Source organism: Mycetomoellerius zeteki, unplaced genomic scaffold (genome assembly GCF_001594055.1).
Source record: "Mycetomoellerius zeteki isolate Tzet28-1 unplaced genomic scaffold, Tzet1.0 scaffold135, whole genome shotgun sequence".
NCBI classification, from domain to species: domain Eukaryota; kingdom Metazoa; phylum Arthropoda; class Insecta; order Hymenoptera; family Formicidae; genus Mycetomoellerius; species Mycetomoellerius zeteki.
In genome coordinates this window covers 3805456-3815153 of record NW_017256287.1, presented here as the reverse complement: position 1 = coordinate 3815153, position 9698 = coordinate 3805456, and the positions used below count along the sequence as shown (strand labels likewise).

General features: G+C 31.5%; 2 protein-coding genes across 2 annotated transcripts in view; both read left to right on the top strand.

The window, feature by feature from the left end:
* The window catches only part of LOC108731596 (B-cell receptor CD22), a 29832-nt gene extending 26266 nt beyond the window's left edge, over positions 1-3566 (top strand). The window contains exon 11 of the mRNA XM_018461991.1: positions 3089-3566. Coding sequence (XP_018317493.1) covers positions 3089-3190 — 102 coding nt within the window. The 3' untranslated portion in view covers positions 3191-3566. The remainder of the gene's footprint in view (positions 1-3088) is intronic.
* Positions 3567-7135: 3569 nt separating this feature from the next.
* Positions 7136-9493, top strand: eIF6 (eukaryotic translation initiation factor 6). The gene is made up of 6 exons (XM_018462002.1): positions 7136-7417; positions 7811-7896; positions 8450-8625; positions 8718-8894; positions 8953-9134; positions 9216-9493. Exons 1-6 carry the CDS (start codon positions 7311-7313, stop codon positions 9229-9231), a joined length of 744 nt encoding a protein of 247 aa, XP_018317504.1. The 5' UTR covers positions 7136-7310; the 3' UTR covers positions 9232-9493.
* Positions 9494-9698: the final 205 nt, after the last annotated feature.

The following is a 9698-nucleotide window of genomic DNA, read 5'->3' as shown; positions in this document are numbered from 1 at the left end:
ACACACACACACACACACACACATACGACCAACGTGGAGATGTATAAATATAGATACACATTACGTTTTAATGTACCCAATACACTCTACTGGGTCGTCCAAAAATTTGTTGATTCCTTACACCAATGAAAGTAATTAACGTGTACGTCATCCTCGCTCGCGTTCTTTTTTACGCGTTAAAGTTTATTATGATGTTACAATCGTTATATAATATAACTGTACGATTATACGGGAGACGACACCATCCATTAGCGACTCGCGCAAACAGTTTTTAGACGATCCAACGTTAAATTACAATACTTATGCGGCGACACGACGCGCTGCTCGTGCAAGTATCGAACGTATCATGTTCTCCGATCGCGATAGTCGCTTGAGTGATTTATGCGCTCGGTAGGGTGCATTACGCATGCATTTGGTTGCATCTAGTTCCCGGGTGTCCCTCCACCAATTACCGCTGTGTCCTTGTTTGTAATTTAATTTAGATAGATGTGTACATAAGTAGAGCGTGTCGACGATAACGCCGCCTCCACTGGCCGGTTGTACGCGCACGATTCCGTCTGAGTCGCGTCTCATCCTTGTAAAAAGTAACCGGATTAAGGTGAATTGAGTGGAATTCATTACGGCTGAAATTGGAAACGCTTAATCGTAAACTGAATTCCTATCAATTCTCTTGCCGAGAGTCTCGGCTCGCTTCTCGCGGGGATAGCTCACCTCGTTCTGTTCTGATTTCACTTGCATCCAGAAAGGAGTATATTCCCTGCAGCCGCGCGTCCTGCGGGATTCAAGAACGTAAGACTGAACTCGACTGAGATCGCCGAATTTACGCTCGCAGCTCTTAATGACGAACGACCGATCGCGCACCGAGATCATCCAATCCGTTTTGGAAACTTATAAGAGAATAGCTGTAATTTAATCATTGTTGCGCGAAACTCGTTACAGCCATACATTACCCCATACTGCCACTAAAAATTGTAGGCGCGATTAGCAAATATCAATATTACAGACGTAATTCTTTCTTTTTCTTTTTTTTTTTCTTTCAACCGTTGACATCGTATGCTTGAAACGACGATAAGCATTGTGAACGAAATAATTAATTGTTACGCGAAACTCGTTACTGCTATATATTATCCCACACTGCCACTAAAAATTGTAGGCGCGATTAGCAAATATCAATACCGCAGATATAATTCTTTCTTTTTTTCCTTCTTTCGTTCGATCGTTGACATCGTACGCTTGAAACGCTGATAAGCATTGTAAACGAACCGTCGAAAACCATAATTGAAGAGTGTTTGTATCATAGATACTAATTAGTAATTGAAACTACTGCTCATTACGATTTAATAATGATATGTTGCTATCTATTGAACAGTAAGTGCATATGTACATACGCATATACATACGTATATCTGTTTAGATCTAACATACGAATCGACGTCCAATTAATGAAAGTTTTGACGTTAACAGCGATGTGTAATCGCCCACGGTACGTTTGCGATAATTACGACGATGCGCTTCTACGTCGCTGTTGCAAAGGGTAGTTTGAACAAAGCCGACAACCGACAGTGATTCGATTCACAGTTGTATAGTAGCCATGTACGAATAATTTATCGGTTCAACAGAGACTCTCAGAAAAATGAGAACCAAGCTGTACAGATCGTTTCAGGACGTGTCGACCAACGAGTGAGCATGTCGGAATTGCATTTTGTATGTACCCTGCACCTCACGAGATTATGTACAGAGAAACTTTCCCATTGATTACTTTCATCTAACTCAAGTGCGATGCACCATATTGTTTACCGTTACCTCGATCGTCCTATTAAGATTAGCTAATATTATATCTCCTGTTATCATCGACATTAATTAAGTTTAAAGGCGAACACCATCGACTTTGTAATTGGATTAACAATATGGGACTTCACTGTATGGCGTACGAGATAGTTTCGAGGAGTTGTGCCGAGTTCCCTTTCGTGTATAAAGTTGTCATCATTAAAAAGTGATCATACTTATTGGTACCATTTATCATCACACCCATATATCCTGATCCTGGCTACAATCGATATGATTACAATCGAAATTTTTTTTTCTATTTTTTAATCTTATTTTCATCTTATATTCTCAATTTATTATTTAATGAAAAATATATTATTATGCGATATATTCGTCGTGTATGAAATTATTCATCTATTCGTTCTTTTATCTTATCGCAAGAATCATTCGTCATCACATATCTCTTATAACGTACATTATTTATAAGATAAATGATTAATTATACTTATGTACAATCTACGTTTCTTTTTACATTATTATGCATATACACGTATCTTACTTCCTTAGTCTCGGTTTTGCCTGCCATGTTAAATCTGCTACCTAACTGTAGCCTGGATTATTTGGCACCTGTGCTGTCATGGGTGTAGAACAACCCTGCAACTTTACGTCCTCGCGTGCCAATTTCGGACGCGCCTAGAATTGCACAGATTGCACCTATGCTAGTTTCTATCCCCCGACTGCCAAGTAATAACCCGTAGAACATTATGATAGCAATTCATGCCCCCGTTCGTGCACTATACGCGTATGCATTCGTATTAAATCCGTATTAGTCTTCTGCAGCTCCGTATGTCGAACTATATTCGAAATAATTCATATATAAATATTTCGTTATTTTTTAAGAGGATTTATATAAAACTAATTTGTACATTAATCTACGTTAAGGCTACGCGTTTTTTGCGTTCTATTTCACTAAACGATCAAAAGAGTTTATTTTCATGCTACTCCAAAATTCGTATTCTTTTAGAAATTCAAATTATATAATAAGTGCGCGTTATTTATAATTATTATATGTATATGAGTATAATTTATGAAATATTATTGCACATAAAACTTTCCGTAGACATAATCTTCACTTTTTGAAGAGAGGTATGAATTTGAGGACGATTCAAAAATAAATTCCTAGTTTCTCCATGAAAGACAAGTGCCCGAGATCAGTAATAAATATTCAAGATTCGAGTTGTTCGATGAGCAGCAGCAGGCTAATTCGGATGGAAATTTGCGAGCTACCGAGGGTTAAGATCCTAAGATGGAAATTGTGCAGGGGGAGCAGCTGTTTCTCAAACCCGATCGTTTAGCGACATTGAAGCCCCATTACAAGAGCGAGAAGCCGCCGCAATACACGACGTTCAAGCCGAACAACTGAAGATTTTCCTATGTTTATTTTATATTGATATACACGAGAAAAATATATGTACGAGGTAGAAAGTAAGAGCGAACGAGGGGAACGACGCAGAGTGGCACGAACGCAAAAGCTGTAGCTCTACTTTTATCAACCTCATTTATTACGAATATGAGATATATTTAGGAGAACTGCGTATACATATATACAACATGTAATAATTGCGAATTTATTCAATGCGAATCCGTCGTGGCGTTCGATTGAAAGACGTAACGAGTCTCTCGCTAAAATATATTGCCGATAATTTCGGAAAGATGATCTCCAGAACCAATCAAAACGACAACACTATGCATATTTATAACGCTTACGATAACATTGTTAATAAAACGATGGTTTTCATCAGCCACTATTTTTATTGACACCTTATTAAAGTAAGCACTACGAATAGTAAGTTACGAAACGTTAATATTCTTACGATGCGACAAAATTCGATTGTCAATAATATATATTGAACATTATTGTCATAAATAAATTTATAATACCCAAAACTCTCCGAATCCAATCCTAAAAAATTAAGATCTTTTCTACCAATATGATTACAAGTACAGATTTATAATTATCAACTTGATCATCAATTTGTTATAATGGAAGTATATTCCAATGTAAGTATATGTAAGCGTTTTACTCTTCAAATTTTGTATTTTACAATAGCTTTTTTTATTTGGTTTGTATTATTTTAGAATTTGGAACTATAATATCGTTATATTATAAAATATTATCATTTTAAAGACCGAAATTTACGTCACATGAAGCGACGTAATTCTTTTACAAAATTACATTTTAGTTTTTGCGAAATTCTTTAGCGCGTGAAAAATTTGTATGGCATTCATGTGCGTAGTCAGAATTTTGTTTGGTGGGGGGGGCGGGGGAGACAAATTAAAATTGAGACCTTTGGATCTAGGAGAAGAAAAAGAGTAGATGAAGATTATTAGATTTTTGTTTCATATTATTTTTAATTAATTACTAGCAGATAAATCACAAAATTACACATATTTACTAATTAATTTTTCTTTTAAAATTGTAAACTGATTCTTAGAAAATCTTTCTATAACTTTCACCTTCAATTCTTTTTTCTTTCCAAAATTAAATAATTTCTTGTGAATACTCATTAAACGTAGTTCATTTAAGCGGTTTTAATTATTTTTGTTCTTTAAGATTCAGGACTTTTAGGAGGGCCACGGCTTCTCTGTCTTCCTTGAGTATGATGACATTAATATAACTCAAACGCGACAAAGAATTATAGAAACTGCAGTTCTCATTATAGATATGTTATAGATATGTTGCAACATTTTATCATTTTATCTTTAATTTAAATTTTATTGACACTGCGTGAGATACGAAAGGAAACATTTTATGATATATTCTTACTTACCTTGTTTATCATCTCGCTATTGAATTACGATTCAGATTCAGTCACACATCTCAGAACCTGTATATTGATCAACGATGGAAGAAGATTGAAATCCGAGTGCCAGATCGAGCTCGTTGACCACAAGATTGCGGATTTCGTGAGGAGGTGAAAAAGATGCAGGATGAAACTTCCCGATTTCGCATTATCGACGTTAATCCTAAACAAAGATAAATCCCATTGGAAGTAGATATAAATAAAAATCGAAAGAAATTTCGGTAAATTTATGATAATAAAAATTCATTAGTCTGTTTGCTACGTAAAAATTAACTTATTTACATTGTCCAAAACTTGTAAATTCATTTTGCAACAATGTAACGTTGTACCATAATAATAATAATGAAATTGTTCTTTGCCGACTCATTGGAATGTATTAGAACTTTCTGTCTAATTTTCGATAAATTCTAAATATATAATTTATTTTTTTATGTACAAATGTAAAATATATTAATTCAGTCATATAGAACAGTATAATAATTCTTATTATTTATATAATTTCCTTTACAGTTAAAAACATTCTGTATTTGTGTTAGAAACGGTCTATTAAGGTTCTTGTTAAAACTTTGTATCGAATTTTTAGTATATTCGAGTATTAATTTAACATAATGTAAATATGTGTTATTTGAATACTTTATTATGAATTAGATCGATTTAACATTTCTTAGTGTTAAAATAATACAACTTATGAATAAGTCAACACCCGGGAAAAAATGTTATATAAATGAACATATTTTATATATAATTTTATATAGTTTTATATAATTATATATGATTATATGAAACATTTTTTCCCAGGCAATAATAACATAAAAATAAAGTTCTAAGATAAACGAACAAAATGTGTTAATTAATACATTATAAATATTAAATTATTGAAACATATTAATTTAACATATTATAAATATTAATTTTGAAGAAATATGATTGCTTATGACTTGTGTCAGTATTTTTCATGTTAATTTTTCATATAATGTTTGTATTATCTTCTAACGTATTCATCTTGTATTAAATTAATCCAAAAAATTTGAATCGACCGTGGGACATGTAAAATATATTTAATTTAACATAATTAATTTCCCAATTGTATTATAATTATACTTATAAAATAATTATACTTATTATGAGATATCCTTATAATATATATGATTTCATTTTATTTCATCATCAAACAGCTTTATTTCACTTTCTTGTAAATCTATTAGTGTAACATTAACGTACCACTATATCTCGTCGCCGCGCTGCATCGTTCAATGTAAAAATCTTCAAGCGAAGCGGTATGGAATCTATTTTATTTCGTCATCATATTCGTGCGTAGAGATACGATTTTGAATGAGCCTCGAACTTGCACAGAATTCGAGACTCGCATCCGCCATTGCCGTATCGATCGGCGAAGTTAGGGCGAGTTTTCATTTAGGACTATTTTAAGTACAGTCTTAAGATGTCATGAACCAATCAAAGATTGATATTCATAGTCGGTTCTTATATTTAAGATCGTTTTAAGTACAGTCTTAAGCTGTTTCATGAACCAATTAGAGGGCTGTATTATAGCATCTTAATGAAGACATTACTTAAGACTTATAAAATAAGAACGGACTATGAATATCGGCAAAAGCCTGGCTATTGAAGCTATTTTGTAATAAAATGGCATCGCGTATTTTATTGGGCGAAAGATACAGCTTTGTGGTAAGCCAGATAACATGCATGTTGCATAAGATATCTAAAAGACGTCTTTTAGATATTTTCTAGACATAAGACATCTAAAAGACGTCTTTTAGATATCTTAAGCAACAAATATATTATCTAGGAAGTACAATTATATATGTTGTATTACGTTTTGTAATCACACTTCTGTTTAATATTTACAACTTAACATAAATTAAAATAAAAGGCTGACCTTAAAAGATAATTGATTATAATAACTATATATAAAATTATAAATAATTAAAATAATATATATATATAACTATAAATAAACGGAAATTAAAATGTCTTAAGCTATTGTATTTTAAAATGCAAAAATTATTACCAAAAAGGATTTTTCATACAATTAATTACTTTCAATCAATCCCACAAGAAAAATATTATTAATTATAAAATTAATTATAAAAAAAATTGAGATTCTTAAAAAAAAAAGCTTTTTAAATATATATGTAAAATAGATGAAAATATTATTTTTTACACATAGCAATAAGACAATGACTTACGCATTCTATTAAATAATTTTTCTGTGTAATTTAATACTGTTATTTTAATTTATATCAATATATTATTGAAATATTAGTAAAATTTTTATTATTTATTTATAGTTATTTTTATAATAGATTAAAAATTTACATTAAAAATTATTTTGTTATTTATTAATGTATAATACGTATATATTTCTTCTATTTGAATTTGCCTGACTTTTGTAGTAATTTTAGTTGGTTCCGCCATCTTATAAAAAGCGTGCACGAATACCTGCCATAATTTCTAGGGACTCCAGAAGGTGTGCTGCGAGTGCTACCATCTCGTGTTCCATGATGAAATTAAATACCTCGTGTTAGCGTGCCCGCGAACTGCACTTGCCAAATTTTCGAGGTTATCGTTCGTGCACGAGCCTAATCTGTACGAACACCAAGAGCGTTCGCACGATATTTCGATCTAAAAACGCCGATGTAAAAGAACATTTCCACGGTCATGGCGGTGCGCGTGCAATTCGAGAACAACAATGAGATCGGCGTCTTCTCAAAGTTGACGAACTCCTACTGTTTGGTTGCGATCGGCGGCTCCGAAAACTTTTATAGGTGAGCATGACGTCACCCATAACGCAATCGCACGAAACTGCATTGGCAACTGATATCTTTTAATTAATTAATTTTGTTTGTTAATAAAAGCAACAATATTCAGGATGATATTATCAGGATATGCCTATTTTTACATCATAACCTCAAAAATGTGTCAAAATAGTATATAATTATACATTATTAAGCAAGATAAAATGGAATGATAAGCGTTAAACTTTAGTATGTGTACATTATAATATACTTTAGAATGTACACTATAATATGGAAAAAAATATAATATGTAATATAAAATGTAAACGTTACTATCATCTTGCAATGATCTATCATTCGATTTTGATATGATTAAACTATAATTGTTATAATTGTTATGATTCATTGTTGATGTAATTGCAGCGTGTTTGAGGCAGAATTAGCTGAGACAATTCCAGTTATTCACGCATCAGTAGCAGGATGCCGTATCATAGGTCGACTATGTGTTGGTAAGTATATTAAAATAATTTTTATCAAAATGACAATAAGTTAACAGTCTTTAATTGAATAATGAATATTAAGATATATTCCGAAATGTATTGATAGTATTGAAAATCTATAGTATATGTAATGTGAACTATAGATTTTTAGTACTGTCATTGTAGAACTTACTAATAGTGTGGCACAAAAACAAATCGAATCGCATTTGATTAATACATAAGAAACTTTCTTGAAAATCTTCAAATTTGTTTGGTTATTTAATGAATATATATACATAAAAATTATATTTTATCTAAATAATTAGATAACAATTAAAATAGTAAAGATTTAAAAAAAAATTTCTTATGTAGTTTGTTGCTATTCTAGTCGATTTAAATATTTTTTATTTATAATATTTTTAACAACAACGTAGTGAAAGATGCCAACTCTGCATGTATTTATTTCTTCTTAGAAAAAAATCAATCATAAAAAAATTAAATGGTTTTGAAAGTCATTTTTTCTTACCTATATGTTATCTGTGTATACATATATTGCTTACAAATATTTATCTTTACAATATAGCGAACAAGAATGGATTGTTAGTACCAAATACAACAACAGATACAGAACTACAACACATTCGGAATTCCTTACCAGATAATGTAAAGGTGCAGAGAGTGGAAGAGAGACTCTCTGCTCTAGGCAATGTTATAGCATGTAACGATTATGTTGCCTTAGTTCATCCAGATCTGGACAAGGTAAATTTTTTATGTATCTTCTATTATATTAGATTAAGAAATTTATAACTGAAGTATACTACTTTAATGGCTTTAATCTTTTTTAATTGAAGGAAACTGAAGAAATTTTAGCTGATACTCTGAATGTGGAAGTATTTAGACAAACTATTGCAAGTAATGTTCTTGTCGGTTCATATTCCATTTTATCCAACCAAGGTGGTTTGGTGCATCCAAATATGCCTATTCAAGAGCAAGACGAGTTGTCTTCTCTTCTGCAAGTGCCACTTGCGGTAAGACAAACAAAGATTCTGTGATTTTCTATTTTTGTAAACGATAATTGTATTTTAGACCGGAACAGTGAACAGGGGCAGCAATGTAATCGCTGCTGGTATGGTCGTAAATGATTGGGCTGCTTTTTGTGGCATGGACACAACCTCGACAGAAATCGCTCGTATCGAGAGTGTTTTCAAGCTTAACGAAGCTAATCCAGCTCCTATTACATCAAGTATGCGTGCACCTTTTATAGAAAGGTAAGACTAAAAAGAAAACAGATATAGCATATGATTATATTAACAATTCCTTGTATAACAAGAATTCTTATATTGTTTTAGTATGTCGGACTTATAAAAGAAAGGACCTCTTTAAAATACTGGAAAAAGTATGTTGGACTATACATTATCTATGTGTACATAAAATATTTATGGCTTTATCAGCACAACATTATTCTTTTGTCAACATATCTATGACAAACATTTCTTCGTGATTCCGACATAAGATAATACGTGTAATAAGATACTCTATATTAAAATTTATACAAAATACAATGTTCGTTTTTGTTCACACATTTGATTAACAAGATATTATTGTAAAATAAACTTACAATCACTGACATGCATTCTTAAAGAAAAAACCAATAAATATAAATGACGAAAATTAAACAATAGAAAATCAAATTACTTATATCACTTATCTCATATTCTGTTCATAGAAATAATATCTGTAATAAACATTGTCAAGGTAAGCTTACTTTTTACTACAAGCATCTATAAAGTATATTATATCTCTGTAGTAATTGAATATTACTATGTATAAAA

Bases quoted from the DNA above. Each gene is read 5' to 3' on its own strand.
- eIF6 (XM_018462002.1), top strand. From the start codon at position 7,311: ATGGCGGTGCGCGTGCAATTCGAGAACAACAATGAGATCGGCGTCTTC. The intron at 7,418-7,810 runs GTGAGCATGACG...ATGTAATTGCAG, and splicing joins GGCTCCGAAAACTTTTATAG to CGTGTTTGAGGCAGAATTAG. The intron at 7,897-8,449 runs GTAAGTATATTA...TTTACAATATAG, and splicing joins CATAGGTCGACTATGTGTTG to CGAACAAGAATGGATTGTTA.